The 25,953-nt window shown below is 45.0% G+C and overlaps 1 protein-coding gene across 1 annotated transcript; it reads right to left on the reverse strand.

Annotated features, from left to right (window-relative positions):
• Positions 1 to 976: 976 nt before the first annotated feature.
• LYPLA1 (lysophospholipase 1) lies at positions 977 to 23,489 on the reverse strand. The gene is made up of 9 exons (XM_031441624.2): positions 23,327 to 23,489; positions 22,510 to 22,541; positions 14,750 to 14,815; positions 12,984 to 13,031; positions 11,372 to 11,442; positions 8,936 to 9,009; positions 6,552 to 6,653; positions 5,252 to 5,428; positions 977 to 2,750 (listed from the first exon to the last, which is right to left on the reverse strand). The coding sequence occupies exons 1-9, from the start codon at positions 23,393 to 23,395 to the stop codon at positions 2,697 to 2,699; spliced, it is 693 nt and encodes a 230-aa protein (XP_031297484.2). The 5' UTR covers positions 23,396 to 23,489; the 3' UTR covers positions 977 to 2,696.
• Positions 23,490 to 25,953: the final 2,464 nt, after the last annotated feature.

A 25,953-nucleotide genomic window follows, 5' to 3' on the forward strand; every position in this document is an offset into this window, starting at 1 on the left:
ACCCATACTTTTATGCTAACTCTCCTTGTGGATGTGAAGTGGCATCTCTTTGTGGTTTTAATTTGCACTTCCCTAATACCTGTGTTGAGCATATTTTAATATGCTTGTTGGCCATTTGTGCATCTGGAGACATGTCGTGACTAATCCTACACCCAATTTTCAACCAGACTGTCTTTGTTGTTGAGATTTAAGAGCTCTTCATATGTCCAGGACACTAAACTCTTATCAGATATGATTTGAAAATATTGCTTCCCACTCTGGGTTTTTTCTCCTGATAGTGATTATTAATGCACAAACCTATTTAATTTTATCAAAGTCCAACGTATCTGTTTTCTTTTGTTGTTTGTACTTTGTGTCATATCTAAGAAACCATTGCCAAATCCAAGGTCTTAAAAGTTTATCATGGCCAGTTTGATGAAATTAACCCTTCTAATTCATAAAATTGGAATGTCTTTCCATTTAGTTATGTCTACTTTAATTTCTTCCCACAACATTTTATAGTTTTTAGTGTGCAAATCTTTTACCTCCCTAGATTGACATAGAGCATCTTCATTCTTTTTTACAGCTGACACTTAAGAGACAGGACAGGATTCCTTTACTGGGAAAAGTTAGGCGTCAGTAGCAAAATAAAAGGAGAAAAACTCTTTGGAGAACCAATTTATGACACCAACTTAAAAATCCCATGAATACGACATAAAAGGAAAAGACAAAAGGAAAACACCAAACAAAACTTAAAACAGGTTAGGAACACTGAAAAGCCAGTTCAGGACTTTTTTTTAGCTTGTTAGCACTGAGGAACAGGAGAAGCCTTCTTCCTGCCTGGTTCCGCTCCAGGCTGACCACACCGGCACCAGGATTTCTCTCCCTGAGGGTATATTCCTGGGGGCACATTGTCATTTTCCTCCTTCTCATTACAGGCAGCCATTCCAAGGCAAACCCAAAAGTTAAAAAAAAATTTCGAAAAAGCCAGTCAGAGAAAAGTGAGAATTGAGTTTTATTTCACATTGATAGAAACCGTGAAAAAGATTTACATTTTCCCACGTTACAGCACAATATTTCAACGGAATATTTCTTGCCATAAGTTAGATCTTGCTGATTTGTGTAAGTGAAACAACAGCTTATAATCAAGGTAGAGCAAAATGACTTAGTAAATGATTGTTTAAAAATTTTAAATCCAGACATAAACATATGGCTTCATTATTAACATTCTCTGTAGTCCATTACCAAATTATTTCTATCAAGTAGCACCCATTTATAAAGATACATTCCTAACATTGTTTTAGTCAGTTGGAATATGGCAGAAAGATTGACAACAGTTCAGAAATACCAAGTGTACATTTTTGCTGCATATTAAACTGTGTGGTAACTATGCCATATGTATTGAGTTCTGACTGACTTTTATTACCCATAAATTTGTTTCCAAATAATTTCCACCAATAACCTGAAATTTTTGATGATTTAAAATCAAGTAATCGCTACTTTTATGTATGCACAAAAAGTAATTTTTAAAAAAAAATCACCTGACTAAAGTAAAAATTTCAAAGAAGTCCACTGGCAGATAAAAGCAAAGCAGAATTTTCTAATGGATTGCTCCTTTCCCACAGCAGCTGGTTTCAAACAGATGTACAAAATCAGTAAACTAAAACTACGCTACAAAGAGAGTCACCTTAGAGCAAATTGTCTTAAAAATTAGTTTTTTAAGATCAGTCTTAAATATTCATGAACATACTAGAATGTGACCTAATTATTTTCAGTCAATTACAGAAAAATACAAACACAGAATTATTTTTGTTACCAGGACTATAGATTCTAGGAACTATGTCGGTCTAAACTTCAGACAAAGGTACGGTTTGAGAAGTAAGTAGCGTAGGACGTTTGAAGGGGTGTCTGGTTTCTTCCTGTAAGCTCAAGTACGTTTTAAATACCATCCTGTCTGCGATTCAGTGTCAAGTCACAGCAGGTACTGACAGCGGATGTCTATGGCAAGGAGGTGGTATCTGGTCTGTTACGAAGGATGAACAAGAAAGAATACATTTCTTTTCTAGAGAGGCAAAAATAATTTTAAATAGAAATTACATTCAGGAAAGAAAAACCTGGTCCCCAAAATAAAGGGCCACTAATTGAAGAGAGCAGTATTACTCTTTATTGACACTTAGAAGCATTAACCCTACTATTAGGAGTAATGTAGTAACACCTCATTCTTATGACGCCTTAAAATCATTAAGTGCACGTGACGCACGTAAATATAAAAATACACACACTGCATGGTGACAAAGTCATCCTGGAGTAAGTCCGTGGACTAAGTCACAGCATGCATAAACCAGTTACATTTTAGCCACTCATTTATACCTGAACAAGTTTTCATTAAGCATACTAATAATTTTCAAGTGATGTAATAAAAAATCTGGTTGTAGTATTTTATTATTTTTCTGAATTACATTTGGGAAAAAGAAGCTAGCTGCTTCCTCTATTTTAATACTAGTAGAATCTGGATCATATTATACAAATACATATACAGAAACCTAAATGATCATAAATTTCCCAAGAGGAGGTTTATTTAGTCTGTGTCATTGGTGCATATTTGCAAAACATTTTAACACTGCAAACATCAGAGGTTTCGAGAGCAGGCGCAGGACAAGGTTTTCTCTCTACCACGAGGATGCTGGTGTGACTCCCACACAAGGCCTCTTCGTGACTCAGTCAACGGGAGGTAGGAGTTTATCAATGAATTGCTTGACATCCATCATTTCCTGTTGGAATAAAGGACTTAATAAGCAGTTACACAAATCAGAAATTAAATCCCCACTAAAGTACCACTAACTAAATCCATGGTGTGCACAGGCAAGGTGGATTCACCTTTTTACAACTACAATTAAATAAAAAGTGTAAACGAGAAAGGAGGCCCCCAAAGAAATCTGAAAACGTTTCCTGCAATTCTTTTATCGCACATTCAAATGCCAGCTCTCATGTACGATCTCGTCCCGAGAAAATGGTCTGTGTTTTGCTCCACTTGAACAAAAGAAAACACTGGGGGCGGAAGGAAGACAACAACCACACGGAGAAGACTCAGAAAGAGCACAGTCACGGGCAACTAAGCATCCATGCCTCTAACGTCCCCTCATTGGAACAAAACGCCAAACCAGCAAATACCGTGTGCCTTTCAGAAGGATTTACATACAACCAGCCTAAGGCAGGCCTGGAGAGACGTGGAGGTGAACACACCGAACACCCAGCATGGAGCAAACTCTCCCAGTCTCCGCACTTCCCGCAGTGTCTCCCAGTTCAGCCTCACAGATGCACACGTCAGCAATGCAGAGAACCTTCAACCTTCTCCTTTACTCAGGAAAGAACGGCCAGCGTGACGGTGGCCTCTGTTACTCACCCTGCGGTCCTGAGAGCCTGCCGGCACCACCTCCCCTCCCCTTCTGCTCCTAACCACGCAGCCCAGCGGCCCCCAGTGCGGGTGCACAGGGAGCCAGGAACAGAGCTTTCACTGTAGGAACTCGTGCACACAGCACCGATGCCTCGCTGGCCCTGCAGCTCTGCTGTCTGGGTGTTTCCTAAGTGGTGGGGTCCTGGTGGGGTCCCTGGGGGGGCGAGGCCAGCTCTGAAAACCAATGCTCCGACCCGCGGCCCCTGCCCCCGCTCAGGGGGCCCTGCCTCCCTTTCAGGATTCAGAGTTCATTGGGTTCCAAAGATGTTCCCAGTAACAACCTAGAACCCAGGGACCCCTGGTCTCCCTGGGTCAGTCGTATCACTAGGGGTCTTCTCTGCCCCTAAAGCAAGTGGCTTAGCCGGGCCGAGAGCTGCACAGAATGTTAACGTGAGCTGTCTCAACGCCTCTTATCCCGGGCCTTTTCAAGCCCCAAACCTACCCTGACGTGCTTCATTCTGAACAAGCGAGCATGTCTCCTCCTTTACCAAGAAGGGAAAGAGGCCCTAACACGGGATGCCAGCGCGCCTCTGGCATGGACACCGGCCTTGTCTCCCCGGGGCCCCAAGTGTCCTCTCCGTAACTCCAAGGCAAACGCCACCCATTTCAGAGCTTACTTACAGGGCAGGGTCCCTGAACAGCCCCCCACCCATCGCCTCCTCCCTCCCTCCCCCGCACCCCCAGGGTCTCCTCCCATCACACTGCGAAACAGCCTTCCCACTCCTTCCCCGTCACCAAACCCGTCTTCGCAAGGTCGGCCCCATCCTCTCTACCCGGCCCCTCCGTGTGGCTCCTCCTCACCGGGCAGGGTGGTTGTCCGAATCAGGGTACTCGCTCCTGCACCCCGAGTTCTCCCCGCCTGTCCCCCGTTCACACCTGACCCCTTTAACCCCCAGAGCTCTGGCCCTCGCCTTCCTCAGGGCGCCCTCCCGCAGAAATCCCTCGCTGGTCAACCCCTCAGTGTCTACCACAGGCCTGACCGTCGGACAAGCGTCTCCAACACCCCGTTCTGATGCCACAGGCCCCGTGAGTCTCAGTCTGTTCACAGACTCACCTCATCTCCTTCCTGTTGCCCTAAGCTGTCCTGTACATGCTTCATGATCCTCTCGGTCATCAGAGCTGAAATCTAAGGCCTCCGTGGTTCGCCCCCTTCTGTCCCACCCCACAGAATTAGTCACCGAACCCTACTGGGCTCTCCTCCTCTGTCTCCAGAATGTAGGCCAGGTCGCAGCTCGCTCTGCTGAGGGCACACGGGAGCTCAGCACAGCACATGTCCCTCCCAGGTGGGGGGGGGGGCTCTCCTGACTCCGTCCTGCGGCCCCTGGACAGGCCCTCCTGTCCCGCAGCCCAAGCTCTGCACACCTACTCTCCAGAGCCTGCCCATCCTTCAAAATCTGGCTCTTTCCTCGTGACCTTAGTGCTTCCTGAGATGAAATCAATCTCACCCCTCATACTTCTTCAAGGACTTTTTAAAAACCTCCCAACGTAGCACACAGAACATTCCGCTTTCTATAAAGTTACTTGGGTAAACATCCTTCTCCTCTACTAAAATTCCTTATTTTAATTAACCTACTTTAGATTTTTAATACAGGGATTTTTTAATTTGTCCTTGAATTATGCACTCTGCTGGCATTAATAGATCAGTGAAGGTTCATCGAATTAAACTGAATAAACTTTGGTCTAAGTCCTACTAACCTATGGTTCAATGTGAATTCATTAACGTCTTTAACCCCCAAGCAGTCAAATGTTACCATCTTAAAAACATCACATGCAGACATTGTAAATCTGTCTCTACGGTTCCTGCTTCCAAACGTTTACCTGTTGACATGAACTGTGCATCATGCCTTCGTAGGTTCTGAAGATGACGTTGGCTGGATTTACCAAGGTTTTTAGCTTTTCAGCAGTAAGAGAACCAAACATTAGGGGGACTAAACGATCCAAGGTTCCATGGCACTGAAGGATGGAAATGTCTCTATTCACGCCGCTGATAGGACCCTGCGAAAACCAGAACAAACCCAAGTTATTTACTCCAGCAGGTGGAGCGCTATGCTGCGTGTGTGAACTGTGGACAGACACCCTACCCCAGGACAGGTCACGTCTGGCTCCTTCCATCCCTGCACACCCATCTCTTTTTAAACTTTTACAGGACGTCTGTACCCCGTCTGTACCCCGTCCCATGTGACACGTCTTCCTAATGAACTGGTTCCTGACGTGGAGTGTAACCTCATTATATGCTGTGTCCTGACACGAGGTGTGTTTTAGCCGAGCCACGCTCTTCTCAACTCTTATTTGATTTAAATAAGATGGTTAGCAACCAGCACTTACTGTGTGCAGCACACCAAAAAGTTACTCTACAGTGCTAGGGGAAAAAACAAGATTTAAAGATGAATTCGAAAATAAAATCACGTCCATACCCCCATGTATAAATGTGTCCCACAAACCGCTTTCCTCTGCTGGGTACGTAGGAATTACATTCTACGGCAAAATCCCGCTGTCAAGCCCTGAGCGCTCAGAAATATTATTTCTACATATAAAAATAGCCTTAATTTTGATATATATCTTAAAATGTAGCAAACACTTCAAATATAGAACTTATGACAATCAGGACTTCTTTCCTTTTTCCTCTTTTAAGGACTTATTCCCCTCTGTGTGGTCTGCAGTGAAGACACTGTAGGGCACAGATAAAGCCAAGTGGCACATCACCAGAGTCTACGAAAATTCTTTTTGAAAAGGGTGACTGATTTCAACCACAGGCTGTGGGTGACAATGATGTGTCAGTGTGGGAATAGACCCCGTGCTGGGGGAGCTCCATGCGGAGGCTGTGTGTGGACGGGGACAGTGGGCATATGGAAACTTTCTGCTCAATTTTGTGGTGAACTTAAAACTGCCCTAAAAAAATTAATTTTAGGGGGAGGGTGGAGCTCAGTGGTGGAGAGCATGCCTAGCATGCACCAGGTCCTGGGTTCAATCCCCAGTACCGCCATTAAAAAACTAGTAATGATAAATAAATCTAAAAGCTTCTCCCCCTAATTAAGTTTACTAATTTAAAAAAATCGACAACCGTGCCCTCAGCATCAGTCTCCCATCCCAGCTGGGTCCCGCACCCGCCTGTCGGCACCTGTGGAAATGAAGTCTGCAATGGGAGCCAGCAGCTGAGCGCCGTGACACCTGCCAGCTTCTGCTGCGTGGTCAGTGCGGTATACAGAGACAAAGCTCCTCCCTGGAAAGACAGGAACGGGTCAGGCAGACCATCTTCTCCAACGGCAACAGGAGTGATTCCTGTTACCCATACTGTACGCACAAAACCAAACTGGGTAGCGGACATCAGATGCAATCCGGCAAACGGCAGGACTACGTGCACAGCCCACCGTGTCGAGGACCTGACTGTCTACACTGAGGGCCGCCCAACCAGCCAGACACCGTTAACAGCAAGCAGAGTTAGCTGCTGCCCTGACAATGCCTTAGGAATATTCTGAATTTATAGTTATGATTTTCTTCTTTGCAAAGTCTTACGTAGAAAATCAAATCTAGTCTTAAACTGGTATTATTTTCCAAAAAAGAATTCAAGATCTGCAGATACACACTGCTATATATAAAGGAGATAAACAAGGTTCTCCTGTAAAGCAGAGGGAACTACATTCGGTATCCTGTAACAACCTATAATAAAAAAAGAATATGAAAAGGAATATATATATATATGCGCATAACTGAATCACTACGCTGTACACCACAAATTAACACAATGTTGTAAATCGACTATACTTCAAAAAAAAAAAACAGAGGCAGGAAATATATTACAAAGAATATAAAATACTTTAATGAAAAAATTGAAGATGACAAGGACGCCACAGCAGACACCTCTGGAGCAGCACCTCCTAGCTCACCACACCCTGCATCCGGGGCCCGCGTTCAGTCCAGGGGACGCACGTCATCCTGACTGTGCCCAGGGCTCACTGAGCCACGTGAGGATGCGAGATTCTTTCTCATTCAGGAGAGTCCTTCCCCCAGGATTTTAAAAGTGAAATTCAGTGACTGTCAGTCTCTGTCTGTGTGGCTGGAACTGTAACACGGAAAAGCGACAGCAGCAGGAAGCCAACTGCAGACAGAGAGGAGGACCGAGCAGGCGGGCAGAGCAGCGGGCGAGGAGGGGGTAAGTCCCGGTGGCTCTGCCAAGCCTGTGCTCTTTCCTGGGCCCGCTTTATTCTCACCCCTGGCCTCCTCGATGTGATCCCAGACTCATTACTTACTCTTTCTTGATAAAGGTATTAGGAGTTGGTTTCTGCAAACTGTAATCAAAGAATCTCGTACACAGACTGTCTAAATCAAGCACTCACTTTTGCACCCACATTTATGTCACAATGTGTAGTACAATGTACATTACCTATGAATTTCAACAAGTATCAAACCAATAACAAATCTTTTTGCTGTATTATATCAACAACCTATCTTTCTATTGAATTCTAACTCCAAATAATTCCGTTAATTCGGACGCTGCCCTAATTCAGGTCGTCTGGACACTAAATTGTTGACTTAGAAGATTTACAGATTAGAAGCTCGGGCACTTTTGGGGTGAGTGACATGGTGAACTAAGATGTGAAGTCAATATGAGGTAACTGCAGACAAAGTATGGAAGGTAGGACAAAAAGTATAGAAAGAAAAGAAGAAAGATGCTAAGAATATACATCATATATTTTAACCTAAAACCTGTTTTCCATGACAAAAAGAGGGGAGAGGATAAAGTCACAAGGTGGTGACGCAGACAACTGATGTCCACGTTCAAGGACAGGACACCACTGAGGGAATCCGAGAATATGGGGCGAGGCTGAGGCACCCCAGAGACAGGACAGATGCAGGGAGGGAAGGAAGCGGCCACACGCTGACCGCACGGCCCCACCCGGGCCAGTGCAGCACACTGCAGAGGTCTCCCCGGGGGTAGACATCCAGCCCCCAGCACTGGGTCGCCCTGTGGGAGCCCCTACTCTGATCTCACCCCTCCAGGCTTACAGGGGAATCTGCTACAGGGGCTCAACTACTGGGAATCTGACTGTGACAAAAAGAGGGAAGAAATTCTCATGTCTTCAACCTACTGTCCCACCAGCCGTCTCCTGGGACAGGGGACTCACACCTGCGTTTAAACAGTTTTGTTTGAAGTGGTCCACAGTGTTAACTTCGTGATCTAACTACTGGTGTACTAAGGTTATTTAGAAAAAATGCATTCCAGGTTCCAATCAATTTACCTAATAAACTGATTTTCAAGACATAATCTATAAAGTGAAGGCTATCACTGAAGAGAGAAAACTAAAAAAGAGTATGACAAAGAGTACTCTCTAATCAATCGTTATTTCTAGTCCATTCAAACTAAAGTCAGAGTTAAAGGTAAGCAGTATATCAGAGCCGGTAACACCCTCCTGGAAAAGCACTTCCCCACAGAGAAAGGGCTGAGACCAGACCTCTGGACAAACACCCCAACGCGCTGGTACACCGCCCCAACTTCCTCCTTACCTGAGAAAACCCTCCCAGAACAATTCTGCTGGAAGGAATGCCGTTCTTCACCTCTTGTTCTATCAGAGCTTTTACTAAAAATAACATGAAAGTTAAATCACCAATGCTTTCAAAGTCAAGTCCATTGATACAATTTACACAGGAAAAAACTAGTAACAGAAAAGTACAAAGTGTATTAACGGTTAAAACAAGTGAAAAACTTGAAGCACTCTATTGAAATACAAAATTAGGGTGCATTTTCAAAAGCTCAGATTTTGCAGGTGTTGCTTTCGCTGTTCAATTACTTCCTGTCACATAATTTGTAAACAAGTTCTTTCTCCAATAGGTGGAGTTGGGGATTCTTTTAATTACGGTCAGTTCTGCTCATACACATTTTATATTTCTCTCCCTTCAATGAACCATAGGCATTTATACCTAAAAGCTGTTATTTTAAAATCATAAGTAGTTAAGTAGTTTACCTGGTTTGTGATTTACAGTGTTTAAACCGTTCATTCTATTATTCAAAAAAAAAAAACCCCACAGTATTAATCTTCCCTATATTCAGCAAACGATTTGGAGAGGAAAACCAAATGAGTTCTTCTGTTTCTGCAAAATGCTTTGACGCTCATCATTAAATATACTACTTGATAACTTGGAGGACTTCCTTTTGCTTTATAATACTGTATTTTTGGGATATCTGTACCTTTTACAAATTTATCTCCTTTCATTTATGACATATGTGTAAGAGTTTCATCTTTTTAAGATTAAAATTTCCAACTTTACATTTCCTTTTTATCAAAAAACAAAAATCTGCTTCTATTAGAATACTGCAAAACCCCTAAATACCCAAATTAAAAATGATTTTTTAAATATAATTTAGTTCTTAGAACAATATGAAAAGCAAGAGGCACCCTGGTGAGTGCATGGAGAACGGGCTAGAGGGCAGGAAAGGAGGTTACGAGACGGAAGGCTTGCTGAAGAGGACGAGGGGTTTACTGCGGGGTATGCGAGCCCCAAGGGGAGAAGATGCAGAGGGGGTCGTGGCTGGGGCTGGGGGACATGAGCCTTGCCAGCAGGGAGCTGGGGGACCACTCCCGCTTCACCAGCTTTACTCCCGGGTTATAGCACCTGCCGAGACAAAGCTAGACCACATCCCGAGACAGCAGTCAGCGGTGCCCTGATGGGTCCTGATTCCCATCCCTGGACCCAATGTCAGCCCTCCCCTCCGTGTCCACCGGCACATCCTCTCAGCCCCAGACAGAGACACCTTTCCTTCCCGGCTCCGAGTCTGAACCTGATTCTCTCCAGTAATACATTAGAGGGAAAGAAACTTCACTCTGCAACCCACCAGGCCACAAGCCCACCGCCCGTCCTCCAAGGATCTAACAACTCAGCCCCAGACCCAACAGGTACTTTATCACCTATTTATCTCTTGACAGAATACTGGCTCTAGGGTTCTATCTTTGACTTACTTTGTGATGATCCTAAAACTCAGTGTTCTTGGTTTGAAATGCCTAAATATCCAGTATGTTTTGAATGCACCTTCCCTGTTTTAAAGTTGAATTATTCTTAAAAAAAATTTTTTTTTAAATATTTTTAAAAAGGATCCTACTGGCTTTTGGTTTTTAAACAATTTCGGGAAATTTCAAACAAATGTGAAAACAGAAAGAGCATGTAATGTCTGCCCGGGTACATGCCACCTCGCTTCTGCCGTGGTCAACTCCCAGCCGGGCTGGTCCCGTCAGCGTCAGGCCACCTCGTCACCTCCCAGGTTACACTGCAGGCCACCCTGGCCATCACGCTGTCTCCACATCAGCATTTCAGCACACACGTGTGTGCAAAGGAAATACGTGCTTCTGTGAGTGTGCTAAAACCAGGCTTCTCCCAGTAAGTCGGTGTTCTTTACGCTTTCACCCAAAATATAAGAGGAGTCGCCACGTTCACGAGGGAGAGCACAAGCAGAGAGTCTGCACACGGGAGCTGACACTTGTTACCAGGGCAGGGTTACCCGAGACGGTCCGGGAGCACGGTCCGGGAGCACAGCACGGTCCGGGAGCACGGCCCGGTGCCAGCAGGGTGCACGCGGGCACCACACTGAAATCAACCACTAGCGTAACTGTCAGTGTACGTCACTACATCGTCATGTCATTATTTTCATCCTTATCTCACATCCCCTTCATGACGGTGACTGGCCAGGACTCTTAGACATGCTACGATCTTCCCCACTTGCCTGCGTCAGTCAAAGCAAAGCGATGGGTCTGACACAGCTGGAGGTCGATAAACGCCTCTCCTCCCCGTCCACCTCATCTTCATGGACAACAAAGGAGTCAAGCAAGGCAGGGTGCGGTCAGGGAGGGAGGGAGGGAGCAGCGCTGCCACCCGCGTGCAGGTAGCCGCTCAGTGTTTCATGCACAGCAGCACAACTACAGACTCCACTATGAAGCTCCTCTTACTTACCATTTTCTGCTGCCTGTTTAATTCCAGGCTCATCCTCCTGCGAGTCTGGTGAAAGCCCAATGATGTCAAACCTGGAAAATAAGACAAAATCCTAAAAGAATCATTTGATTCTAAGAATATCTACTCTTGGTAGGAGTGCGTCACTAAACTCGCGGTAGTTCTGCAAAAAAAGCAAACCAAGGATATTCTCCAGAACATTAAATTCAAATTAAACTGTCTTTGTAGGCCAAACAGTCAACTTAAACGCACGAATCTGACATTCCGTAAGTTCCTTTCACCCAACTAGATACAGATTCTATTAAAGCCACAGTGCCACGTAATTTTTAACGTAGAAACATCTAAAGAATTGCCTAGCCCAATCTGACAGCCACACAGGAATCTCAAAGCACAGCCTAAGAAGTCCGCAGTGAATGCCAGCTGCTCATCTCCTTCCACTGCGTCCTGAGGCAGCCCACCGAGCAGACCTACGGTGCCACGTCACCCTGCAGGCAGGGTCCACCCTGCTCAGCACAGGTGGCTATGCTGCTGTCCAGCCGCCTTCTGCAAAACCTTCCCATCGCACAGCGGCAACCTCCAGCCAGAGACCGGGAGGCCTTCCTCTGGCCCCGGCTACGTGCTTCCACTACGGTCTCAAGAGACGTCAGGTAGAAAGTTTGGTTCTGGATGGGGAGAGGGAAGATGAAAGAATCACAGGCCGAGGCAGGAAGGAATCTGTAAAAGTTACCAAGGAATTGAAAGTAGATTAACAAAGGCGGCGCAGGGGTGGCTTAGGGATGGGAGGGAGCAAGCCGAGGACAAGACGGCAACAGGCTGGAAGTCCTGATGGGGTCTCGACAGTGGTGTGGAGATGGGCACACAAGCTCAGTCAGGTCTGAATGAAGGGACTTCAGAGACAGGGCTGTTCCAGGTGGCCAAGGCCAAGGATGATGTCACCGAGAAGAGGAGAGTCAAGGAAGCCACCCGCTGGCCGAGGCTGTGGACAAGCCGCTCACCCTGGGTCCGCAACTACCTGAAAGGCAGGACGGCTGCGGGGCTGGAGGGGAGGGAGGGGTGAAAAGACCTGCTGGCAGGAGTCCAGAGGGCAGCAGGAAGAAATCAAGGCCTGGAAGTGGCCCAGAGAACAAAGAACTGACACTCCTTCCAGATGGTGAAGCGCATGGGGAGGTCTTCTATCCTGAAACGTCTTGAGAGGGCTGAACAGAAAATGGTTTCCTTAAAAACTCGCCAGCTCCCCAGAAAGGCAAGACGTTGGAAGGGTGAAGAGGCCATGCCTTCATCAGAGTGGAGGCCACGTGGGCTCGTGCAGGCGTCTGGTCACTGAAATCAGCAAAGGTGTATGGAGCAGAACGAGAGACTCCCCGCGTGCTTCTAGTCGCCCCTTGTCTCCCGCTCCTCTCCCTGCTGGTGCAGCTCTGTAAGTTTACCCCTGAATCTAAAGTTTGAAAACCAGTTATAGAGAAACAGTGAAAGGTTAAATTTAAAGTTAATTGTGAATCTTTGCAACTTAAAAATAGTTCATTAAAAACTGCTGTCTGCAAACTCACTTCTGATGAAAGAAAAACAACTAAGTATAAATAAAAAGTTCTTACTGGATAAGCAGAGTCTTACTCACCAAGAAGGCATGGCCATGTTCATATTTAATGTTACAGGCATAACTGGCCTACACGGGAAAGGAACAAAAGCAGAGTAAGAATAATATAACGAAGCACAAAACCTGATAAATTCCAGCAATTAAAGATGGATCACTACTCGAGGCTCACCCAGAACCGCGTGCCGCAAGTGTAATATATCAGCGGCTCCGCAGCATCCACACCTTACAGCTCTGTTCTCCAAACCGCCCCCCAAGTGTGTTCTCAGGACAGAGCAGCAGCCAGGAAGGACTAAGTCTGGCAAATGAAAATATCTTTCTTTTTCAACACCTTCACTTCATAATTTCAAACCAGACACGAGAAGGAAAACCAGTAACCAAGACAGTTGGAAATGTATAAAATACGAGCCTCTGGCTGAGGCACTAAGGAGTGAGCAGTTCACTGCACAGAGACCATGGCATCCATTCCCGCAGGCTCAAATTACATCTTTGCTTATTTTCTAGTTCTTAGCTGTGCACCTTGCTTATTTGAGAGACCTCTAAATAAATAAGGGAAACGTAAGTTTTGCCTAAGTGTCCATATAACCCGAATCAAGGCTATGATGAAAAATTTGCTGGAAAACCTGAGGGTAGACAGGGACAAAGGAAAGGAAAACACACACCCCACAACTACAGCTCACCACCACCCTCTCGACTCATGAAACAAGCCTACCTCAGAGACCTCAAAATCTTACTAAAATTTCCTTGAGAACATAAACTTCCCTAGGTTGGGAAATAGCCTTAAACCGAATTCAATCTTGGGGCCAATAACAATACAGCAGAAATTCCAACACAATCAAGAATTCCGTCTCCTGCAGGGGTCGGACTAACAGAGGTACCCAGCTGCTGGCCGGCAACAGTGGGAAAACCATCTACTCCAGGGAACGGAGTGTTTTCTTACCTAATCTCAGATGTTTTTCCTCTTTCACATTTTAATTCTTATTTTTTATTGAAGTGCAGTTGATTTACAATGTTAGTTTCAATCGCAAAGCGATTCAGTTATACATATAGCACTTGTACGTATATTTTTTCAGATTCTTTTCCATTACGGCTCATTGCAAGAACTGAATATAGGTCCCTGTGCTGCACAGTCGGTCCCTGTTGCTCATCCTCTTTTATATTTATCAGCCCTACTGCCACTAACACCTCTGAGGATGAAATACGAACTGTTGGCGTCTAGTCCTATTTGTCTTCTCCAGGCCACTGCTTCTCGGGACCCTCTGACCTAAGACCTGCTAATCTTACCAGTTTTCTGAGTTTGCTCAAAACTTACTCGTTGCTTTTTGACACCCACAAGCATTCTCAGAATTCGAAACCAAATGTAACCGACTGCAAAGTCTGTGGTCTCTCCACGGGGCGTCACACTGCCTCTAACCGGTAACTTCAGGACTGTTTTCAAGGCAGTAAAGATTTCTCACACACCTGACAGGCAAACCCCTTCAGAGACAGCTCACAGACATCCTGAGCACTTCACAGATGTTTGTGTATCTAAAAGAATTTTTTGGCTGTGAGTTCAACTGATCTCCAAAAGAGGATTATTTTAAATTTCTTAACGAAAAAGAAAAGAAAAGAAAAAATTCAACATAACCAAGATATCATTCTGTTTTAAAGAATTTACTGATCTTTATTTTTAAGCTGAACATTTAAAAGATAAAAATTAATTATATTCAAATACTTTTCTGGAAAAGTAAAGTGATCACAGTTGTCTCATCAGATTCTGAATCCCAAACCTGAAAATTAACAACACTTACGCATGTGGGCAGATATACTTGATGTGGGCACTTCTGATATCTGCAAAGGCCTCCGCCCACCCATGCCTGGTAGAGAAATAATTTGAATAATGCCATTAGATATTGTTTGAAATTCCAGTAAGTTAGTAACAGAATAGTAAATCTCTGAGGGTAAATTTTAACTCCTTAAAACACCACTACCGACCTAGAAACAACGCAGTTTATTATTTACGCTCTACCTGTGGATAAAGATGACCTCTCATGATTTGAGGAACAGTATTTTTCCTTTCATGTATCTCCACTGGGCTTTGTAACTTACAAAATATATTTTTTATCACTTTATAACCTCACAACAATGTTGCTTACAAAGTAGGCAATATAGATAATAAAATTCACATTTTATACAAAGAAAAAAAGCCTCAAGGAGTAAAGTCCATCAGCTGTCTGATGGCTCTACATGCTTACGACACCATTAACAGTAACAACCTTAACGTCATCTCCTTGTGCGCACGTGAACATACAACTGCTCAAAACAGATTGAGGAAAACTAAAAAATGTAAATCATCACAATCCTTCTAGCCAGAAATAGTTAATCTTTTTATGTATTTCCTTCCATTTTTTTCCATGCAGTTCACTTGAAAAATGGACACAGATTTTACAAAAATGGGACCATACTATATGTACACGCAGCTCCCTGCTTGTTTACAGCTGACGCTACACCTGACACTTTTACGTGACCTCTATTAAGGATAAAATAGAACTTAAGCCATTTTATATATATAAAATAGTCTAGAAATAAATACTAAATGCTTTTCTGTTAACTACTTCTCTATTTTAATCTACCTTCTCCAAAAGTGTTACGGACTTAGAGAAAAATTAATGACAACAGTATTAGCATTAACACTTACGTAACACTGACACTGAGCAGGCACTGGTTTAGAAGTTGGCTATGTGTGTGTGCATGTGTATGTGTGTTTCCATGTGAGTTCCTGTGTGTGTCTTGTGTGTGTGCTGTGTGTGCATGTGAGACTTCACTGTGAAAACTACAACACATGTTGAAAGAAATTAAAGAAGACGTATAAAAACGGACATCCCGTGTTCTGGAAGACTTAACTATTCTCAAGACAGCAGTGGTCCCCAAGAGGATCTACAGAGTCAACGCAACCTTGATCAGAACCACAGCTGGCTCTGCAGAAACTGACAAGCTCATTCTGAAATTCATTTGGACATTCACGAGACCCAGAATAGCCAAAACAATCTTGAAAAAAAAATATTGTTAAAGGACTCACATTTCCCAATTTCAAAAGTTATGCCAAAGCAACAGTAATCAAGACTGTGGTACTGTAATAAGAAAAGACATACAAATCAATAGAATAGGTCTGAGAATACAGAAATAAACCCTCACATTTATGGTCAACTTACTTCTGAAAAGGGTGCCAAGGAAAATCAATGGGGAAGAAATAGTCTTTTCAATAAAAGCAACTGGAGTAAGTGGAAATCCACATTAAACAGGATGAAGTTAGACTCCTACCTCACACCATATACAAAAGTAATTCAAAATACGACACACGCTTTCACCACTTCTATTTAACACGGTACTGGAAGTTCTAGTCAGAGCAACTGGGCAAGAAAAAGAAATAAAAGGAATTGGAAAGCCAAGTAAAATTACCTCTGTTTACAGATTTTATGATCTTATACATAGAATACCCTAAAAATAGCTATAATAAAAAGATAATAACAAATACTGGTGAGAATGTGAAAAAATTAGAACCCTCAAACACTGCTGGTACAAGCGCAAAATAGTGCAGCCACTCCGGACAAGTCTAGGAGGTCCTCAAAGAGTTATACATAAACCAGTGACTCAGCAATTAAGCACGAGAACTAAAAACCTATGTCCATGTAAAATCTTGCACAAATGTTCAAAGTAGCATTATTCATAATAGCCAAAAAGTGGAAACAATCCAAATGTTTATCAACTGATGAATGAATCCTTAAAATGTGGTATTTATCCATACAATGGAACATTATTTGGGAATAAAGTACCGATACACATTACAACATGGATGAACCAGAAAAAACATTATGCTACGTGAAGGAACTCAAGACACAAAAGATCACATATCGTCTGATTCCACTATATTAGGTATGAAATACCCAGAATAGGCTAATCCATAGAAACCAGAAGGAAACTGCCGGTTGCCAGGGGGCATGAAGGCCATCTGCTAACGGGCGTTTCTCTCTGGGATGCTGAAAATATTCGGGAATTAAGACAGCAGTAATGGTCAAACAACTTTACAAATATCCTAAAAACTACAGAATTGTACATTTTACAAGTATGACTTTCATGGTATGAATTACAGGAAATTATACATCAATAAATAACATTAACAAAAACAAAATTAGTTTCTCAGAAAGTGAAAGAACTGAACTGTGGCCCATTGTTTGCCAATCTCTGTTTTACATGAGAAACTGAGAACATTTACGTAAGTAAAAGGAGTAGGAATCTTGGGTTCTAGTCCCAACTCTGTCTGTCTCTAGAAGGGTGGCCTCACTCAGTCCAGTGGTTTGCACAAGTGTGGTACCACCCAGCAACTTGTTAGTGATGCAGATCCCTGGGCCCCACCCCACAGCTACTGAACCAGAAACTCTGGTGGTGGGGCCACCATCACCATCGAGCCTCGCAGGAGACGTTTATGCTAAAGGGTGAGGATCAGTGCCTGTCCAGCCCTCCGTTTCCCCATCCACAGCCTGAGCTGCTTGTCCTGGATGATTTCAAAGGTCCCCACAGGCTATAAAATCTTCACCCCCAACCATACCATACAGAAGCACGGCCCACTTGCTTCCAGTCCTTTTGACAGTTTTCAAGGTCAGTGGAAACCTCTGAATTCAAGAATTTAAGAACTCTACACAAAGCTTCAATTAAACACAGTCTATATTCAGAAACCTAGATTAATCAGAATATATTTCCCTTTATTATTAGAAAGCAGAAAAGGAAAACAAAATGTGGACACGCACAAAGGCTTATATGAGTTCAGAAAGTGAATTTGGGGGCACACCCCAAGACAACTGCAAATTCACTCTATTCTGCTTCTCAGTGGCGCTCTTTTTAGAAAAGACTACAAAGTAACTGAAGTGTATTTCCATTATGTTCACTACCCACAGTAACACCGCATGGAACTAAAAACTCAAGGAACCTTCCCAGATGTGCACAAGGAACACCTCACAGTCCCGTGCCCGTCCCACCGACCCAGCGCTGTGACGGAGTCTCCCCTGCACGTTCTGTTCAGTCTCACTAATTGGCCAAGAGCCAAATGACCCAGATGAGTTGGCGTCTTAACTGGACATGACTACTCAGAGCTAGGATGCAGATATGAAGTCAGAGCTAGGATGGTCCACTTCTGGGTGACAAGAAAGTGTGTCAAATACACAAAAAGAAGCAAAACTGTGAGAAACCGTGAGGCCACGAAAGGCAGTGAGCAAACGTTGGCGTAATGGTGAATTATACCCCTCAAAATCCATGTCTAAAGGGAACCTCAGAATGTGACCTTATTTGGAAAGAGGGTCTTTGCAGGTGTAATTTATTAAGGATCAAGGCGAGGTCACACTGGATTAGGGTGGTCCCTACACGTAGTAAGGTGTCCTTGTAAGAGGCAGAGAGAACACAGATAAATAGCAGGAAAGGTCACGTGAAGAGGGAGGCAGAGACTGGAGGTAGGCGGTCACAGGCCAAGGAGCCCCAGGAGCGCACAGAACTGGAAGGGGCAAAGGAGCCTCTCTGAGGGTCCTCGGAGGGGGTGCAGGCACCTTCGGACACCTCGATATTGGGTGTGTAGCCTCTTGAACAAACTTCTGTTGGTTTCGGCCATCCAGACTGTGGTTGCCTGTGGCCCCTGGAAAAGATCTTGCCCCAGAAAGCAAGGAAGTGCTTAAGGAGTGATGGGGTTGTGCTCCAAAGGTGTAAGCACCAGTGAAAAGGGCTCCCCCCTGGCCGAGGGCAGGATGATTTGAGCATCAAAATAAATACAGATTTAACAGCGGATTGTAACCGTCAAGAGTAAAACAGGAATCCAAGCGTCTACACTGATTTAAAATGAATGCATGCATACACAATAAGCCAAGGAGAAGGGAAAGTTCTACCCACACTGTAGACTGCCAACAAATGAATCTAGACCGAAGGGATTTTTAAAAAGATCTGCATTTGGCAACCATCATAATAGATTCAGACAGCAACTGTTAATGGATGCTAAATTCACAGGCAAAACAGATGTTTTCATAAAAATCAAAGTATCTCCCTACAAAATACTTTTAAAGTGCAACTATACTTACTAATTTTGCTGTGGAGGAACCTGTTAGTTAAGACACTATCTTAACCAGGTGATGAAACGTAACATCATCACCAAAGGGACAAACATGAACCTGGGTGGGCCTGAGACCTGCGCAGCAGCAGCACCTCTGTGGCGTTCCTGCCAAAAGGGAGACGTCACTTTAGCCAGTAACTGGCCTGCGTGGGGAAAGTGTCAAGGTCACGGAAGACAAGAAAACGGACTGCTCCAGACTGAAGGAGACTCGAGAGATGGGTGAACTCAATCTAACGAACTAACTTGTGATCCTGAACCCACGAAGGACATCAGTGGGTCAAATCACGGAAACATGAATGGGGTTGGCGGAGGTGATGGTAGCACCAGAGCAACGTCAACTTCTGACTGATGGCTACACCGTGGTCACGAGGCAGCATCCTTGCACTGACAAAATACACACTGAAGCTTTATGGAGTAATGAGGCAGTATGCCTGCAACTTGTTCTCAAATCGGTAAGAAATGTTACCGATTGGGTAATCTAAGTGAAGGGCAGAAGGACTTCTAAACACGATTTCTGTAACTTTCCTGTAAATTTGAAGTTAAAAGTTTCACGTAATAATGATGGCATATGACCCAATAAGGGAGACCTAAGAGTCCAACTGCATAAATGGGGAGTGGCAAACTAATAAAGGGAGTGGCAGGGTCAGAAAATCACATCACCGTCACAGCCGTGCCAGCAAGGATCATCAACGGATGCTGAAAACACTGGGTGAAAGTCTGACGTACAGTCTGCATGGCCTCAAAGTATCTCCCCACGTGCTGCTCTCAGTACACAGGGTAAACAGCAGCAGCGGAGGGGCCTGGCAGGAAGATACCACCTTCATCAGGTGATCCAGGCCACTGTCAGCCATGGGACAGAAGGCACTGCCTGTCTCCTGAGGCGATGCAATGAGCGGGGCATGAAACCTACGTCGTATTTGTACCAAAAATGCAAAAACTGAACCTCACCACGAGGAAATGTCAAGCAAACCTCAACGGAAGGACCAGCCTGCTCTCTGCAGAAATGCCAACGTCACGCACGCCACCACAGAGCTGAGGGACGGTTCCAGATTAAGAGACTAGAGATCTGAGCAGCTCAGTGCCCCGCGGGCCAGCTGCCCGCCAGCAGAGAGGGTTACAACAAAGGACGTTACCGGGGCAACGGCTGGAGTCTGTCAGGTAACCGCCTATCAGATAATGATATTAAATAAGTGCTAAATTTCCTGAATTGGATCATTTTTTGTGGTTGTATAAGGGTCTCTCCTTGTTCTTCGGAGGGACAGGCTAAAGTTTGGAATAAAGAATCGTATTTACTCTTGGAGGTTTTGGTAAACACAGTAACATATTCAATCGAGGTTAGGGAATCTGAGTAAAAGGTAGTGAGGAATCTGTTTTATTCCTGCAATTCTTCTACAAATTTGAAAGCACTTCAAGATAAAACATTTTTAAAATGCTATCAAAAATAAACATGGATCTCTGGGTTGTAGGATTTCAAGATTTTCATTCTCTTTTCAAGCATATGTGCATTTGAAATTGTTTTACAATACAAATGGAATATTTTCATAATCACAACAAAAGCTATTTTTTTTTGGAAGGAAAATTGATCTCATGCAACAGAGTTTGGTCTAAAATGTATTTCCTTGAGTATGTTTCACAGTTTATTGTACACATCATGCACAGGACCACTTTGACGGTCAGATGTGTTTCTTGCAGAACTTTTCAGAGCTTTAAACGTGCTACTGTACACACTGCAAACTCTCAAGAGGAGGACGTGACAATCTAAGAGGCATCACTGAAGAAAAGCTTTCTATTAAAAAAAAAATCACCACAATACACACAACAGATAAGATGACTATCAATCTCAGAAGCATAAAAATGTGGTGAGAATGACATATCAGAATTCAGAAAATATGAAACTACACAGGGTCTCCCAATCCTATTTGGCTGCCAAACAATTTTCATGAGGAATCTAAGACTGCAAGACCTAAGTCACCAGACAGCACATCTTGGCTGGTTCTGCCAAGAAGAATCTTAACAACAACAACAAAAAAGGCAAAAGCTGCCCATTTTTATAAGTAACAAACTGAATCACGTAATTCCCAACATCCCCTGAGTTAACCAAACAAAAGAAGTTTAACTAGTTCTCCAAAAAATATTTTAAACATAATACTGCCCCTTGTCAAACTGGTCGGCTCTGAATTCTGTCGTGTATTCACGGAACCAAGCTGGCACCAGCTCTCCTTAGTGCTCGCTCACAGAGTATTTTCAGAACTGGACAACTTTCATTTCTTATACACACGTACTTCTCAGCCAAGACGGCACGGCTGCTCTTGGTATTTTGAATCTCACGTTGCTCGTTTCCTTCATCATTTCCATTCTTAATTTCAGTCTCAGGAATTTGGCTAAATTGGGGTCCACAGAGAACCTTCCTACAACTGAACTGTTTCTCTCTTGGACCAATTCTTCAGACCTGGACTTTCACTTTATTAGGAAAGTTACAGGGTAGCAAGATTTTGCCTGGCTCTCAGCATCAGGAGGGGCTTGGTGATAAAACAGAGCTTCTCTAAAACCTCTGTTCACTGAAATAAGTAAATAAATAGTAAAATAAGTCTCTCTTTTTCCTAGGACTCCCTGATGGTCCAGAAAGAGTCCTATAAACTTTCCCAGAACTCCATGCAAGGCATGTGTCAGGCACCTCTGCTTGGCAGCCATAAAGGAATACTGGGAATGACTTTTATGAATTAATCTAGCCCAGCGCCTCCTTATAAAGGTTTAACAGTTTCCTGGCTATTTTATCAAAATTTACTTATCTTCACTTTTCCTCCAATTCTGCAATTTTGTAACAATTTTACTTAAGTTTCAAACAGATCATCACTGATTTAAATTTTAAAAACCTCTCCATATAGAAAAAGCCTGAATGAAAGCTAAGTCATCTATCCAAAGTTAGCACAACCAAATGTGTTTCAAAACCTCCCAAGAAATCTGAGCTGCGTCCCCTGCCCTTCAACTGGTTTTTCTTTTTTTCGGAACCTCCCAGCTCTCGTTCAAGACCCCACACTGCTCTTATTTCTTCTATCAAAATCAACCAGTTCTCCTCAACCTGCCCTGAAACTGTACCTCTTCTGGAAAGCTCTCAATTGCACTTGCTACAAACATACCTCTCATCTCTGGTATCCAACAGCCACAGCAACTCAAGGAGGAGTTTGCAATTTTAATATGTTCCAGAAACAGGAGTTGAAAAATGACAAATCAAGATGATGAGGGGAAAATTGTGGTGGTCTTCAAGAAAGAAAGGATTCTACCTCATTACTGGACTGTAAGAAATACTACTAGTAACCCTTTTTTATAACACAGTCCTGGAGCTCCTAAACGGTAAACCTCTGACCGTGGAGGCGAAGAGCTGCATGGCCCCGTTTCATTACTGGCGCTAACAACGGTACCTACCCTGTATCTCCCAGTCCATGAAGGAAAATCACCTAGAAGAGAGGAGGAAACATTAATAAGCGACGCCTAGATAAGCCCCCCAGAGCTGCTCCCCACCGGAGCTCTGCTTAAGGTGGACGCCGGGACTGCGCAACACCGCCTGCAGCAAGTTGGTTAATCTCTACAGACCTCTCTCAGGCGGCAGAAGCACTTAGCTTCTCTCCTTGCAGCTCCTAAGATAATTAACGTGGGGTTTTGGCACTCGGCGAGGTCCCAGTTAGACACTCTTCAGGGCAATCGACCACATTCTAAGAAAAATAGTTTCTCCCTTTCAAGTCAAAGTCTCACATGTACGGTGGAATTTTTCCATCACAAAAAAGGAGCTTCCGGGCGGCGGGGGTGGGAGACCGGGGAAAGTAAGTTTCAAATGCTCTCGCACAAGTCAGCCAGGAACAGCACCTCTGACCGGAAAAGACACCAAGCCTCCAACTTCTTTAACAGAGGACAGGGGTGCGAGGCGAGAAAACCAAGTCGCTCTCCTGCGGACCCGAGACTTCCCGCATCCACAGACGAGACGGACACACGCTCCAAAGCCACCTCGGGTTGGGGCGCGTCTCCACCGGCGCGGGGGCGGGGGCCCCGGGGAGGGCTGGGGGCTGGGGTGGGGGCCCCGGCGGGGTGAGGGGTCGGGGTGAGGGGTGAGGGGTGGGGGGCCTGGGGGTGCGGGGCACCGAGCCTCCGGCCCCGCCGCGACCCTGCGCCGCGCCCACGCAGCCGGGCCGCGCCGCGCCCGCCCCGCCGCCCGCCGGACCTGACCCCGCGCCGGGCCGGCACTCACCGCGGCGGTGGCCTTCCGGGTGGCGGGCACGACGGCGGGCAGCGGGACAGACATGTTATTGCCGCACATACACCGGCTCGACCGACCGCGCGCGTCGGAAGCGGAAGGCAGAGCGGGCGCCCGGCCGGGCCCAAGGGCGTGCGAGCGAGCGGCGAGTCCGGCCCGCCCCACGGGCGCGCGCTCGGGCGCGTGCGCGCCGACGCGGGGCCGCGCCGCCCTCCGGGCCCCGCGCGCCCCCGGCCGCCCGCGCGTCACAAAGTCCGGCCGGCGCGCGCTCGGCTGCGGCGGAGCGGCGGCCCGAGCTGACCTCGCCGGCCCGCGGGCGGCGCATGCTCCCTGCGGGCGGCCGGGGGCGGGGCGGAGTCCCGCGGGGCGGCCTCTCTTCCGCCCTCGGGACCCCGCGGTGGGGGGTGGGCCCCGAGGCCGCTCACCCCCGGCCCCGGTGCTCCCTGTTTCCGGAGCGGGAGGCACTGGACTTGCAGTCGGGGGAGCTTATGCCGTATTTCCACGTGGGGCTGCACCTGTACGTAGTCTGGCGGGGGTCCACTCCCCTTCCCCTTTAAAGTTCAATTGCAGGGGGAAACGCGCAGTTGTCGCCGTTTCCGCAGTGTACTGACTGCCGGATATTGACAGAACACTGATTTAGGCGGCAGACTACTGACCCCTTTTTGGACAGAGGTGGCTGGATGCCGATCAAATACACGGTAGGATCTGGGAGGGGCGGAGATGGAAGCAGCCAAAATTCTCAGACCTCTGCAAGGTTGCAGTTGTCTCCCGGGAAAAATGCACAACGTGAGAGCTTTGAGTTCCCTTTTCTTTGGTGACTTACTGAGGAGTAAGCATGGGGGGCCCTCAGATAGTAGCTCCGAAGAACTGCTCTGAAAAGGAGGGGGGGTGGGGTCGGTCAGTATAGACACGGTTGTGGGAAGGGTGTGCGTGGGAAGGGTGTGCGGGCAGTTAAACACACACCTCAGCAGAAGGTGCTGCTAGTCACAAGCAGCAGGTATCTAGTTACCGGTTTCAGCTCTTTTCTAAGTACGGGAAGATGCAAGAGTTTGGGTTCATAAAATGTTTCTCCTGAAAGTGTCTAACTATCTGAAGTCCTGTTCTACCAGTTTTCCCAGAGCACAGAGTGCGTCATTCCAGCTCTCCACCCCAAACTCCTTTCAGGGTGTATTGAAGGTCAGTTGGCGACTGCAGTGGCTAGTGACTTCATTCTTGTGGAATCAGATGGCAAACGACGTTTTTAGTTGTCACAATCCAGTGGAGAAATGTAAAAGATATACACAGTCTGTTAAAAGAGAGACAACAGGCCACGAATGGAGGCCCTTGTGCTCGGCCCACATCGTCACCAAACTGCAACTCACTACCTAACCTTATCCCCACTTCAATCTCTGCCAGGAATATAATCTTACAGTCAGTCTGGAATTTCCTGGTCAGCGCTAGTGAGGTCATCAGCCTGCGACCCCTTCCATGCCCCAAAGAAAAATGAGGTAATCTGCTCTTTCCTTATTCCCACCCTCTCTCTGCCTTTAAGTCTTCCACTTGTACAGCTCCTCAGAGCTCCTTTCTCCTTGTTGAGTGGGATGCCGATTGAGTTATGAATTACTGAATAAAGCAAGTTAGATTTAAAAAAAATTTTTTTGAATTTAAATTTAATTTCTTATTGAAGCATAGTTGATTTACCAATTACATTTTTTAATTTACTCCGTTGAATTTTGTTTCTTAACAATCCTTGTGGAGCCCAGTGTAAGATCAGGAAGGAAGCTAGTGAACAGAGATCTTTTAAAAACCCACTTTAATTCACGTAACTAGAATGCTGAAGGTAGGTGGTCTTATTTGTTCCTTTTTTTTTCACCATTCTTGTCCTGGATGTGAGTGCTGAGAATTTTGTGGACTCTCAACAATGTTAAATTAATGCTGAATTATGAAAATGAGAGTAATGTGACTCACATTTCACATACGAGTGTACATTTGTGTCAGGCTTTTAAGTATTTGGTTGTGCTGTTAATAGAAAAAGCGAAACTATCTTTAGCTCTTACTATGAACACAACACATTCCAAATCACTAGCATGTGGATTTTTCTAGGCTGTACCATGCAGAGTTCTACCACTGGGTTCCGTCCTCTGTTAGCAAGGAGAAGGACAACTCCTCTGGTGTATCTCAGTCACCCTCCCCTCTCTCCTAATCTAAATGCTGCCTTTCCTGCAAGGTTTATGCAAGCCCTACATCCTCTAAGGAACCTTAGTGTTCTAATTAATTGATCTCTCTCTTCCCTGGGCTAGGGAATTAAATAATCATAATAATTGAAAAAAAGACAAAATTATCATTATTTTCAGATGCTGATGGTACAAAGGAAAAATTTAACAAAAGAAATTTTAAAATTACTAACCAAAAATTCAGCAATATAGCCAATCACTAAATAAATATACAAAAATGAATGGTTTTTCTAGCTACAGATAATAGCTGGTTAGAATATCTAATGGAAGAAAAAATATTCACAATTAAAGTTTTAAAATATATATCTAGGCAAAACTTAACAAGAATGTACCAGACCTATATCAGGAAAAGTATAAAGCTCCCAAGGACCAGAAAAGACAAATAATTGAATAGGATGATGCAATTTT

The sequence above is a fragment of the Camelus dromedarius genome, chromosome 30 (genome assembly GCF_036321535.1).
Source record: "Camelus dromedarius isolate mCamDro1 chromosome 30, mCamDro1.pat, whole genome shotgun sequence".
NCBI classification, from domain to species: domain Eukaryota; kingdom Metazoa; phylum Chordata; class Mammalia; order Artiodactyla; family Camelidae; genus Camelus; species Camelus dromedarius.